This window comes from Nelumbo nucifera, chromosome 6 (genome assembly GCF_055504915.1).
Source record: "Nelumbo nucifera cultivar China Antique chromosome 6, China Antique-T2T, whole genome shotgun sequence".
NCBI classification, from domain to species: Eukaryota; Viridiplantae; Streptophyta; class Magnoliopsida; order Proteales; family Nelumbonaceae; genus Nelumbo; species Nelumbo nucifera.
Window position 1 is genome coordinate 17,140,398 of NC_142654.1, and position 13,596 is coordinate 17,153,993.

The window sequence follows — 13,596 nt, forward strand, 5'->3', positions numbered from 1 at the left end:
CGATTTCCAAGGCGTAGCTGGAGCACCGTTTTCTATGAAAAAACGGTTCCAAACAGATGGTTGTTTCCTAGAGCACCATTTTTTCCTATGTGGCACTGATGTGGCGTCGCTGCTCCAAGAAGCGGCAACGATGCCAAACAGCCGCTATGTAGTTAACTTTTTTTTTCAAAAATTGAACTCTTGACCCAAGTGACCTCAACTTCTTAAGTTTTTTTTTTTTATAATATTTTCAAACAAATTACAGGTTCACCACATTCCTTCAAGACCCCATTCGCTTTTCGGTAAGTTACTTACCCGGGTAAATACAATTACCTGGGTAAGTTTTTCCTGGGAAACACTTACCCAGGTAAGTGCATTTACCTATGCTCTTTTATTTCTCAGGTAAATAAGGCAATGACCATTTTAGCCATAGAAGTCAATTATTAAAAAGGGCATTTTTGTTCTATCCAAGCTTTGACAACTTTCTCCCTATGTGGGAAAGTTATTTACCCACGTAGGAGATGGATATTACTTTCGTGGGTGTCACTTACCCAGAAAAATAAACTTTCCCTGATCCCCACATAAAAATGAAAAAAGAATATAGGATTCTTGGCCAATGAAAAGCAAAATCCCATTAACAAAGTTTCTTCCCTCTCCAAATCCAAAACAAGAACACCCCCCAAATCTAAAGGGCTTAGGCCTCTACTTGAGTGTTAGGAGGGGGAGATGGAGAAAAAGAGGAATATGGTCCATACAAGGAAAGGTAGGTTCTATAAATACGCATTTGGATAAAGAAGCCTCGATCATTTGTTAGGATCTCGACTTGAATTTACTACCTCAAACTATTCATGTCAATTAGCCCATATTGGTCAACCAATCTTTTGAATCCTCTAGATTGGATTATCGTCACTCTCTTTTATTGTTCTCTTTCGGGCACACTTCCTTTCCATCATTATTCAAGTGTTCTTAAAGTCAATATTCTCACTGCGGGACAGATTCTGTCTCTCCACACCATCTTTGGTTACCCACTGCAACCCCGTAGCCGCAGGTTCCAGAGTGATGAAGCCAGGAAGAACATGCTTTAGCCAACTTCCGATTTTTTTAAGGTTTACCACTATCCAGCCTAATTGCTTTAGCCAACTTCAGATTTTTTATTTTTCCTTTTATAAACGATGTATTTATGTTCTCGTACATAGCATTAATAATATTATCTTTCCAAGTTTTGATCGACACCCCACACAGCAAACCCACATCTCAGCATGCAATGGAAAATCTCCCACACTTGTCATGGGGCATGCTCCTGAGAGCCGCACCTAGATGTTTACTTCTTCTTCAATCTTTGCTACAATGGGTTGAACCATTTTGCCACCTATGGAGCACCAAGTATCAACCAAGGTTTGGAATTTCAGTATGTGTTGAACTATTATCGGCCAATATGTATCATATCAGGAGCCTCCTAATATGCCATTACAGGGAGGGGGTGTTTCGGGGTCTTGACTGGTTCAGAGCAAGATTCAAAGTATCGATACGCCTCTGCATATCAGTAGAGGCATATAGATACTTAGATACACACAAAAATACTTTTTTTAGTTTTTTTTTTCAAAATTTGGTTTTTAGGGAATTAAAAAAAGGCATTCAAAAAATACGGTACAATACGTCTGATACGGGACATATCATATCCATTTTTTGAACCTTGGTTCAGAGAATGGATAGACCTTAAACTGGCCCCTCTGGACCTAATTTACAAAAAAAAAAAAAAACTAAAAAAAAAAGAAAGAAAAAGCTCTCGATACTGACCGATACTTTCTTTTGATATCTCAAAGTATGATTTTATCACTGACAACCTCGATGGGATTGGGATAGACCTCACCTAGAACTTTCGTATGCATGCAGAGTCTTAACCTGGCCATTCTTTAAGCTACTTCACAGTACGAATTGACATTCACAAGTGTGAATTTACACAAATTGATCGTTACAACGAGGATGAAGACAAGACAAATGAAGAAGAAAATGTAATTCAATTAGAAGAAGTTGTTGAACTGGCTGGTGAGAGAATCCCTGAGGTTTGAATACAGGCCATAGAGGGAATACTGACGAAGATTTTTCACTTCATACCATGAATTGAGCACAGCTTCATGCTTGTCTGTGCCTGAGAAGGCTAGCTGTATTCCTAAGCTGCAATCTGCAGACCCACCTCGGCCTTTACAACTATTCGTTCCGATTGCACAGTCTTGTTTGTTGAGGCAGACAAAATTAGACTTTCCTGAGCACGAAGCACATCCATCTCTCTTCCAGTACAAGTTCTGCAGCCTACCCTTCTGAAATTCGAGAACCTGCATTCACAATGGGAAAGATACCGAGTTATGTAATTTATTTTATTGTTGTATAATAAAATTTAGAGTTAATAGTTATCCATCCAAAAATAGAAAAGAAATAAGAAGAAAACGTGATTTTAAATTCATACCAACCCAGGTCTGATGTAATGATCTACTTACCAGAGTAAAGCTGGTTACCATATAGGTACTGTTTGCAACAAAAGCAGGGGGAGATCTTGCTGCATATTTCCTCCCCGCAAATGCAACCATGTAGCCATAATTCTCCTGACAAACCATAAACCAGTGTTTGCAAAGAATGTTAAGATGAGGTAGGAAAAAATGTTACCATATTAGGATCTTCTAATGCATGAGGTAGGAAAAAATGACATGAACAAAAATGATAAAAGTATAGAACTACAGAAAAATTTATAAAAGAATGTAAAGATGAATTCATCATATAAACAAGGACTAAACAGAGGTATAAAGATTTCATTCAAATCCTTCCAGACAATTAGGATACTCCTGAATGTAAATCGATACCTCAAATGGGTGTTCAAAACCCTAAATATACGTAAAATTCAAATCTAAGCACATTGAGATCTTATAATTATTCTTTAATCCATTCTTGTAACGTAAACTGTAACTTCAATTAATGTGTTATATACAGAATTGACAAAGGCACCTCGAGGTGTGACCCATGTGCATTATACTTTCTAGAAATGAACCTCAAGGGACAAGCCTCATGCACCTTTAATCAACAAAACAAATACGCATATTGCGATCAATGGCAAAGCCGTGCTTTTCCTGAAAATATTTCCAATGGAAAACAGTTTTTTTTTTTTCTTGTAATCAACAAAACAAGTATATAATCAATGACAAAGGTTCCATTACTTTCCTGAAAATGTTCCCAACATCTTTAAGAGACTAGCATTTCATCCTCCCTAAGTTTTGGCATCTTTGAAGATCAAGAAATCCTTCTGTAGGATTTCTCGAATAGCATTCTTTTGATTTGATAAAAGAAAGTCTGGCTTGGAAAATTCTGTTTTTCTTTTTTTTTAACTGGTAAATTTTGGTTGTTGCCAGGAATTTTCTCCTTTTCCCCTTCACTTGTTTCTTTTTTTAAGTGAGGATTGCCCAATGGGTTAAAATTTTGGAAGCTTTTTCTTCATTTTCAGTCAATAAAATACTTAATGGAGAGCAATGTTTTAAAACATGGAGGCGTGACGCGAGGCGTTCCATTACCTAGAGGCGTGAGGCGTCGTAGTTGAGAACACAAGAAGCGTAAGCCTCCTTAACTTGTGGGGGTTAGGAGGAAAAAGAAGAGAAAGGGGGGATCTCATTTTTCTTTATTTTTAATAAAAATCTTTTATATTAAGAAGAATAAAGATGCATAACATTAGTTGAAAGGGGGGGGGGGTCTTATCGAAGCGGAGCCGGAGCGGAGCAAGACCCCCCTAACTCTAAAAAAACAAATTGGACTGCAACGAAAAGGGGGCGAGGGGGTCTGGGGGGCAAACCACTTCCTTTCCCCTTATCTTTTCTTCCCTTCCCTTTCCTTTTCTTTTCTTTCCTTTTCTCTTTTTTTCTTCTCTTTCTTTTTCTTTCCCTTCCCTTTCCTTTTCTTTTCTTTCCTTTTCTCTTTTTTTCTTCTCTTCCTTTTTCTTTCCCTTCCCTTTCTTTTCCTTTCCTTTCCATTCCTTTTTTTTTTTGTCTTTTTATATCAGATGTGCATGAGGCGCATGAGGCATATGCCTCTAGCACACCTCATGAAAAAAGCGCAAGAGGCATACGCCTCAGAGGTATCTGCGCCTCTAGCATATACGCCTCAGGGCATTTTGGGAGCACCTCGCCTCGAGGCGCGCCTCCAGGCGTACGCCTCCCATGCCTTTTAAAACACTGATGGAGAGAGGTAGCAGACACTTCTGCAACTAAAACTTCAATGGAGAGAGCTTTTTCTTTTTTCTTTTTTTTTTTTCCGTGGGCACAACCACAGAAAGACTTCATTAAGCTTAACTTGATAGCAACACTTTGGGAAAGAAATCCAGTGCAATCAGGAGTAGGAGGGGCCTTTAGGGATGAAAATGGTAATGCTGTTGCTTTGTATTCAGGGCCAATTGGAGTTGGTGATTCATTGAGGGCAGAAGTGATGGCTGTAGTGGAACTGTGGAATGAGTGAGAAGAGCAAAAGAGTTGGCTCTATAATACATTAAAACTAACTTAATATAGAAAAAAAGAAATTATTAAAAATAATAAATTATGATTTTGTTATAAAAATAAATATGGGATTGCTATAAATAGTAAGTCCAAAATCATCACAAATAGTAATTCTAATTTACTAATAATATTAAGTTGCTAGAAATCTTAAAAACTTTATTCCTAAGACATCCACAAACTAGATAATGAATTTACAAATCTACAAAAAAAAAAACATATTAATATCACCATTTCCAAAAATTCTGAAATTAGTATAGGAGTTGGAAAATTATTTCTCCATTGAACCTTTCCTTGCATCATCTCCCCCAGTTCCGGGAAAAAAAAGGAAAAAAAACATAACCAAGTTTTCTGGCTAGGAAGAATCAAAATTTGTTCCAATTCATGATCTCATGGTCTATGCATTCTATACTAGGAACCATAAGGAAGAAGAAATTGAAATCTTTGGGGAAATCAACTACCAATCTCATCATTATTGTTTTGGTTAAAGTTATCCCTCAAGTGCTTGGATAACATCTTCAGGCACTTCTTTCACATGCTTAGAATAAAGCTTCAATGTTTCAACAATAGGCAGCTCCACATCTAGTAATCCTTCCTCTACAACTTGTTTGCATATCAACTTTAGGATACAAACATTACAGGCAGCTTCATGCTGACATTATTGCTGCACGTATAGTTGTTAGGTAAAGGTACATTTTCAGCCTTATTGCATTGGTAGACATCACATTCCCTCACCCAATCCATCACATCTTTCTTGATTCCAAGCCAATAATAGGCATCTCTAATTCAGAGAAGTGTTTTATGGTATCCTGAGTGTCATGCTAAAGGTGATTCATGGTGTTCATTAAAAAGAGTCCTCATACAAGAAATAGGGCCCAATAGGATTCTTCCTAGAGGCCAAAGTAATCCACCCTTAGCTTGATATCTTGATACCGTAAGGTGTTATCTTCTAGTTGTGTGTCTTAATGTGTTGTAGATAGGGATCAGTTAGACTTTCTTCCCTTACCTTTTTTTTTTTTTTGAAAAAAAAAATTAACCAGATTTCATTAAAAAAGCAGAGTATATGAGCAGATGGATAAGCCAATATTTCGCTACCCCTACCTTGCCTATCCATTCAGGCTTAGCAATGGATATAGCCAACATTTCAACATCTTCCCATCATGACAAGGCATCAATATCACCATTTTCTCTACCCCTCTTGTATTCTACTACATAACCGAACCCCATTAGCTTGGTTAGCCACCTCCATTGAGCTGGGGTTACAACCCTCTGGGCTCTGGTTCAACAGAAACTTAAGGCTTCTTTGGACTGTTTTGATGATAAAATGTTGTCCAATCAAGTAATAGCACCAATTTTGGAAAGCAACAATGATGGCTAACCAACTCCTTTTTGTATGTAGGTAGAAAGAGATTCTTGCCATGGAGTTCTTGGCTCAAATAAGCAATTGGTCTTCCTTTTTGCATCAGGGAATCAGTTGAAAATAATAACTTGTTGCAACACGAGTTTATAAAATCTAATAAGCACCAGCCAATGCACATATGTATCCATTGGCTCTAGTTGACAGTAACATTTATCTTTCAAAACAGCAGATGCTAGCACTACAGGCCTCTTATAACAATAAAAGGACAAGACTTCACACCTATTAACCCCCTATATTTGCAAAAAAGAAAAAATTCTTTTTCATGTTTTGTTGTCTTATGGTTTTGGACAAGGTCCATGATGCTAAGAATCCTTGAAAATATAGAGAAAACTGCATGAAAATAATAGTAGCTAAAGGAGAAAAAGAAAATGATAAGACTTATAAAACTGATGCAAGACTATGAAGCATCTTCAAGAAAAATCCATCTATCTGACCATGCCCCAAGAAAACAAACAAACAAACCCAGTTCATTTTTCTGAGAAGGAGAATATCAATCTTTCATGTCTCACAAGACAGGCCCTTGTGAATATTCATTCCTTATTATCACTTTCAAATTTAGCAGTTAGGACCTTTCAGGAATTAATTTTCATTATTCTCAGCATGATGTTGATTATTCTCAAAAACTAGTTGAACTAGTTGCCACTTGCCACTGCCTTTTACTCCCAACACTAATTGGATTGATACTTCCCAGTGACTTGCCTATGGAGTTTGAGGATACCTATACAAGAAGCTGATAGAAAAAGTAAACCGTTGTCAACCAACCCTCAACCATTTCTGGTGCTGTATGATATGGGAATAATGCAACCAGCCTCAAGTCAAACACTGCCCATGACCTTTTACCAGGCAGTTAATATCAATCCCATGTGTTCATGAAAAAAACGTCTGAAAGGGATATACAGGCTTATCATATGAGTGTTATTTTCAATGTACATCATGTATATCTTCAAATGCCCATACCTTCTTACTTGGCATGTTTCTGTTAATAAGACAACTGGAATTTTTCTCTTACTGTTTTGCAAGATAATAGACTACACCGTAGCACTTTCTTAAAGATTGATGATTGAGCAACAACTGATTGTCGGAAGATAGGACAAGTTCACTTGAAACCCATTCAATTCCTCTGCCTTGAGTGTCCTGATTGTCAAAATTTCTCAAATTCCCCTCAAAACTGGAAACATTTTATATGGACAATATTCAATAAAGAAGTAAAAGGGATTATAACATGATCCTTAGGGGCAACAAAGTACAGAAGTAATCCTTGGGCCCCATTGACTTCTCCACCCGCACTTTCTGATGAACAACCTGATCCACCACTACTAATACTCCAAGATGATATATTTGATATATCTGAACTTCCTCTTCATCTTCTTCCTCCAACTCATTCATAGGCTCCTTATCCTTGAGATCCACTTAATGAAAATCCCCATCAATCTCCCCTCCCCTCCCTCCAACAAGGGGTTAAGGTTCTATATCTCCTTGTAAAAAGATACACATGCAATGAGCTTGAGAGAATTCAACCAAACCCATATATCCACTCATTAGCATTTTAGCAATTAAACAAACCAAACATGTCCACAAACCATTAGCCAATAGCCAGAAATCAAGATACTCACTACTTTAATAGCCATCTCCCAATGTTACAGAACTACAAAATTTAAAGCATGCAAGCAAACAAAGAGGCAATCAAATTTACTGTTAGTCTTACATGGAGTAATATATGATCATATGTACGGGCATTGTCGATCTTCATTGAGTAGCTATCAGATTCCCCTTACAAACCCATCCAAGGGATCAAATTATCTCTTATTCACAGAGCATTTCTAAAGTTCTACCTAACACTAAGTGAAGCAGACCTCTTATGCCACATTAACTTGATCATCACCAGTCCGGGATTATCGCGTTGCGTCACTAAAAGTTTAAATGCTCCAATCAAAGTCAATAACCCTAATGAATTCACTATCTACATTTGCAAACCTACATTTATCAAAGCAAAAACCATAATAACAACAAAATAACGAAAAATATCAAAATTTGCAAACGTCGGTCTAAGCAACGAACTAATTTGACGAAACCTAGCAAGAAGTCCAAAATTCAGATTCCACGAATTGCAGAATCGAAACCATAGAACATAAACTTATCCTATTGAGAAGGAAATAAACCCTAAAATGCGTACCGGGAAGAAGTTGGATGTGGTGTTGATGGTGAGCAGAGAAATTTCATCCACCTTGGGCCTGAAAACCGCGAGCTGAGAGCTTGATGATGAGAGACCCAGGCGTCTATCGCATGGAGAGAGCTGCTGTGAACTATTGTAGAAAAACGAACTCCTCGAAGCGAAAGCGATCCCAAAAGTGAAACCGTCCGATCTCTGTATCTTCGTGTCCGAGCATGGCTGAAAAGCCCGATTCGTGTCGCTAGCATCAACATGCATCATCATCGTCATCACCATCACCAATATCAGCATCATCTCCATCATCGACATCTTTATCTCGAATAACTTCTTCTTCTTCTTCTCTTTCTTCTCTTCTTCTTCTGCTGTGCAGAGAGGAAAGTAACAGCAGTATACCGCCGTCCTCACCGGCTGCGTTTATTTTGAAAGAATGAACAATGAAGCACGCACGCTGCAGTAGAGGATTAATTTAAAGCCGTTAGATTAGAATATAATCATCATAATGTACGGTTTACAGTTTACCTCACCGGATGCATTACCCGGAGGGAATCGGACGCTCCAGATTAAATCATTAATTGGAGCGTTATTACTAAATCACGGCTCAAGAGCAGCAAATAATACTGTTTTGGATTTACGAAACAAGCAGCGAAAAGCGTAAATGTAGAGTAAGTGTGAACATGGTTCGGTCGGTTCTAGGGTCTACCGTGTAACCTATTTTATTCTCCTTTTTAAAAAAATGAAATATATTCTTTAAAAAATTATTTTTCAATAATAATAATAATATAATTTAAAACTTTTATTATATTTATTGATTAAATTGAATAATTTAATATATAGGTTATTATAATATATTAACATATTGTTCAAAGTTTATCATATTATAATTTAAATTTTATAAATACTACTTTTTATATTATTTATTATATATTCAAATATTAAAATGAAAAGGTTGAGAAATCATGAATTTAAATCTAATAACTTGAATCATTTAAAGATAAGATGATGACCCCACCTATTTTGCTTGAAAAAGCTCTCTATTTTTTCCTTTTTTTTTTTTTTGGTGGATCTTAAAGACAACTTTAGTAATATGGATGATCAATCAATTAATAAATCTTGGAAATTCCTTCCCGTAGAAGGGTCCAAAATGGGGAGCCACTAGAGTTCAAATCAGCCTCCCACAAGACTGTCCCCCACAATATCCCATCGCATATCTCTGTGGTGTATTGGGAACATTTCCTGGTGATAATATCAGGAATGATGATGTCTTAGGGAGATATTTCCAATACACAGTGGGGATATGTTGTGAAACATTGTGGGGGGCTGATTTGGTCTTGAACCACTAAAATTAATTTTGATGCCTCTCATGACCCCAATAGTTTATGTATAACTTAGTATTGCTAGAAATCATCATGATAAAGTTTTGAATCTTAAAGCCTATTGATTGGGTGTTACTAGACTTGTTCATGGGCCATGTAGCTTGACGGGCTGGCTCGACCTAACCCATCTTAAATCGGGCTTGGACAAAATTTTAAGCCCACAGGCTCGGACTCAGGCTCTAAAAATAATACCTATCAAAGTTGAGCTTCTAGCTTTATATAAGGCTAGGCTTGGTATCGGGCCTAGTAATTTTCTGTTTATAAAGAGGCAAAGTTTGGCCCAAACCCAGCTCGATCCATGAATAGGTCTAGGTGTTACCACTAGGGGTGCTCACGGTTCGATTAACCGAACCATGGGGTAATTTTCTAGATCAAACTGATAGGTTTGATTTTTACATTTAACCGAATAGAAACCAAATTGATACAACCAGTTAACCGGTCGACTGGTTAATCGTAGTTTGGTTTTTGGTTTTTATATGCCCTTAAAATAAAATAAAAAAGGAAAAACACAGTAACTAGGATCGCTAGTGTCATCGAGATGCATTAGCCTCTAACCCGCAGCCGAGCCTCCAATGTCGTAGGCTGTCGATGAATCGATCAGAGGGTGGAGCGCCAAAGGCCAAAACCCAGAGAGAGAGAGTTTAGAGAGAGACTGAGAGGTGAGAGAGAGAGAGCTCAGAGAGAGACAGAGAGAGATCTCAAAGAGAGAATGAGAGGCGGGAGAGAGAGAGAGAGAGAGAGCTCAAAGAGAGACTGAGAGGCGAGAGAGAGAGTTCAAAGAGAGACTGAAAGGCGAGAGAGAGAAAGCTCTAAGAGAGACTGAGAGACTGAGAGAGAGAGGGAAAGAAAGGCCTGCACAGCAGGTGTCAGAAGTCAGACGACTCAGACTATCAGGCAGGTTGTTCGCCACTCGAAAGTCTCAGCTCTCAATTTGATAGTCTGAACACTCTCAAAATATCAAACATTTTTATTAAATTTAATATATATATATATAATATTATATAAAAATATATATCGATCGGTTCAATTAACCGCCGATTTTTTAAACGGTTAACCGAAATCAAATTGACCATTCGATTAACTGATTTTTCGGTTTTTTTTGCTCACCCCTTATTACCATCATTAATTTTGCAGGAGTGTGTTGAGAAGCTCACCATATCACCCTTAACTTTAGAAACTTGCTGGTCGTCATCAAAAGACAAGCTTATTATGGTTGTTTAAGAAGGTGGTGGGTCCCCGTGTAGACTGAAGATTGTGATTGATGAGTGTTATCATTTGTGCAGCCCCATGGACCGTGGAGTCAGATATCGTTTGAAGTAAAATGTAGGGAAATATGATCTATACAAGGTTTGTATAGGTTTTCCTACCTTTTCCTTTCTTTTCCTAGTTTTTTCTTCGAACTAAACATAACATAAGTGTTTCTAGGTTGCGCTGAAATCTTGCCTTTATTTGTTTTTGTGATGTTTGGGATTGTACTACCCCTTGGCTTATATAGCACAATTTCTGGTTTTACCGAACAAAAAAATGAGAAGAAAAGTTTGTAAGACAAAAAAAGTAGATTGTCCTTCCATAATCTCTTTCTGTTGTTATTCTTATGTATCCTCCGTATTCCTTCAACTCCCATCCTCCGCTCTTCATTTCTCTGACCTTAATTTCTATTGTTTCTTTTTTGTTTCCTCTTCAATTTTGCCTATCAAACCGGTATATTTCCATTTTCATGTAGAAAGAAGATTGGTTTTTCTAACATTTTCCTTCGAGTATTCTAATGTCTGAAACTTTTGGTTATCTGTCTCTTTGATCTTCGCAACTTATTTTATAAAAACAAGAAGTTTTCATCTTTGCTTGGGACCCGCAATGATACATGACCACTTTTGACTTTTGTTGCCCAAAGTTTTTGGCTTACAGAAATGGTTTTGAAATTGATGGTAAAAACAACACCATGTGTTAAGGTGGATGATTTATTCTCAACCAACAATGCACCTCCTTTCCATTTTACAAATATGTATAAACTAATGTGTGTGTTTTGTACATGGCAATTTTTGATAATAATGATGCTGATATTAAATAATATATTTTCAAAATTTTCTATATTTTTTTATATTTCCATTTTTATAAAATTTATTCTTATTTGTCACACTTATTTTTGTTTAATATGATGAATATATGATAGTAGAGATGTGCCCAAACTTTTTTATAAATTTTTGTATTTCTTATATTTTATATTTTTCATTTTTTTTTAATTTTTATTATTATTTAATTATGACATCAATGGTTGACACATTTAACCCAAAATGTTGAATTATTGACTCGCCTCCAAATAGGAAAATAAGTAATTTTTGAGTTGGTTTTAAATTTGTATTTTATATTTAGCATCAATAAAAACAATTATTGTTTGTCATACTTATTTTTATTTAATAATATGATTAATTATTATATGATTCAATGAAATTTTCATAGTTAATATCCTAAATATAAGACTTAACGAGAGGGAATTGAAGGAGGAGAAATGTAGTAGTTTAAATTACATTTTGTGTCCTCACAATTAGAGAGTGACCAAATTCATAAATATGGGTATTCTAGTAAAAAATAGTATTCAATGAATGTTAATAGAAAGGGTCATTTCCTTTAACACCCCCAATAGTTTTCATGGATTTACTTAAACCTATCCTATAGTTTTCATTTTACTAAAACACCCCTATAGTTTGCAACCTATTTATTTAATTGACCTTTCACTAAGAAGTGTTTTGTTTTGCCATCTAAAAGTAATAAGATGATCATCTAAACTGAGTGGAAAATGTTTAAGAGCATGGGCCCATGGTTGTTTATTTCAAAAAATTACCCTGATATAAAAAACAAAATTGACCAAATAGAATTAAACAGAATAGCTGCTTTTATCTTACTGTTAACAGTCCTGTTAATCCAATAAGGCTATGTTTGATTTGAAGGAAAAGGTAGGGAAAGGAAGGGAAAGGTAAGGAAACCTACATAGCCTAAATGAACCTGCAATATTATAAAAATCTGATAACAGAGGCCAAGTCTCCGGAGGGCTTTCAAAAGATCTCTGATTTAAAGTAGATACTAGTGTCTTGGAGTCATAGTAGATCAAAAGGTTTGAGAAACCTCTGCTGGTGACCCACATACTACATTCACAAATAGCTACTAGTTCAGCAGTTTATATAAGCAGATTTAGCTTTACAAGGTCCACAGTTTGCAATTAAAAGAGAACTAGAATCATCTTTTACTAGAAAACCAAAACCACTTGAACCATCCTTTGAAAACCCACCATCTGTAAAAGCTGTACAAAATGGTCCCAAAAAATTGCTTTGATTTGCTTTAGGAGTTGAAGAGTCTTCCGATTCTTTCTGGGAAGCTTTCTGAACTTCCTTCATCAACCTGTTAGCAGATAAGAGGGTGAGAGCACCATTGGGGATAATTCCATTAAACACAAAATCATTTCTAGCCTTCCACACCATCCATAACAGAACATCTGAGAACTCCAAGTCAGGCCGAGTAGAATTAGAAATAGCATCTAACTGGGCTGTCCACTGGCTCCACCATTCTGCAAAGGATTGGACTGAAGTCCCACTCGCATTTAATCTACCCCCAAACCACAGAAATGGCAATTTCCATTAGACCCAATACCTCTACCAGATAAAACTGTTGACACTGCTGTTGTGGCAACATTTCCAAATGAAATGTTTAATCTCTGGGGGATTCTGAGGGCCCAAAGTTCTTTCCACTGAGCTTGAGTTAAGACGACATGACATCTATTAATCTCATCAGAGGAATTCAGTTTACATGCTACATGGTAGGTTGATTTTACTGAAAATGTACCTTTTGTAAGAGAGTTTTGAGGAGATTCCAACAATCTACCAACATGATCTCACACCGCACATCTCATACATGGCAGGTCACAGTCTCATGTATTTTATTGGCAGAGAAGATCCCGATTCCCTTTGAGGAGAGGACTAAAGGAAGTTTTTTTTTTTTTTGTAAATAATTCATATAATTGGATTCAGAATCGACTAGGGCTGAGTTTCAATACAAAACCTTTGCATTTCTGATTCAAAACTTTCATCAATTTCAATTTCAGAGGGGTAACTTCCAATATAAGGTGAGTGTGGGAAA

At 36.5% G+C, this 13,596-nt stretch overlaps 1 protein-coding gene across 1 annotated transcript; it reads right to left on the minus strand.

Annotated features, from left to right (window-relative positions):
* Window positions 1-1,863: 1,863 nt before the first annotated feature.
* Window positions 1,864-8,531, minus strand: LOC104590673 (uncharacterized). The gene is made up of 3 exons (XM_010249399.3): window positions 8,099-8,531; window positions 2,475-2,579; window positions 1,864-2,312 (listed from the first exon to the last, which is right to left on the minus strand). The coding sequence occupies exons 1-3, from the start codon at window positions 8,402-8,404 to the stop codon at window positions 2,001-2,003; spliced, it is 723 nt and encodes a 240-aa protein (XP_010247701.1). The 5' UTR covers window positions 8,405-8,531; the 3' UTR covers window positions 1,864-2,000.
* Between the last annotated feature and the right edge of the window lie 5,065 nt (window positions 8,532-13,596).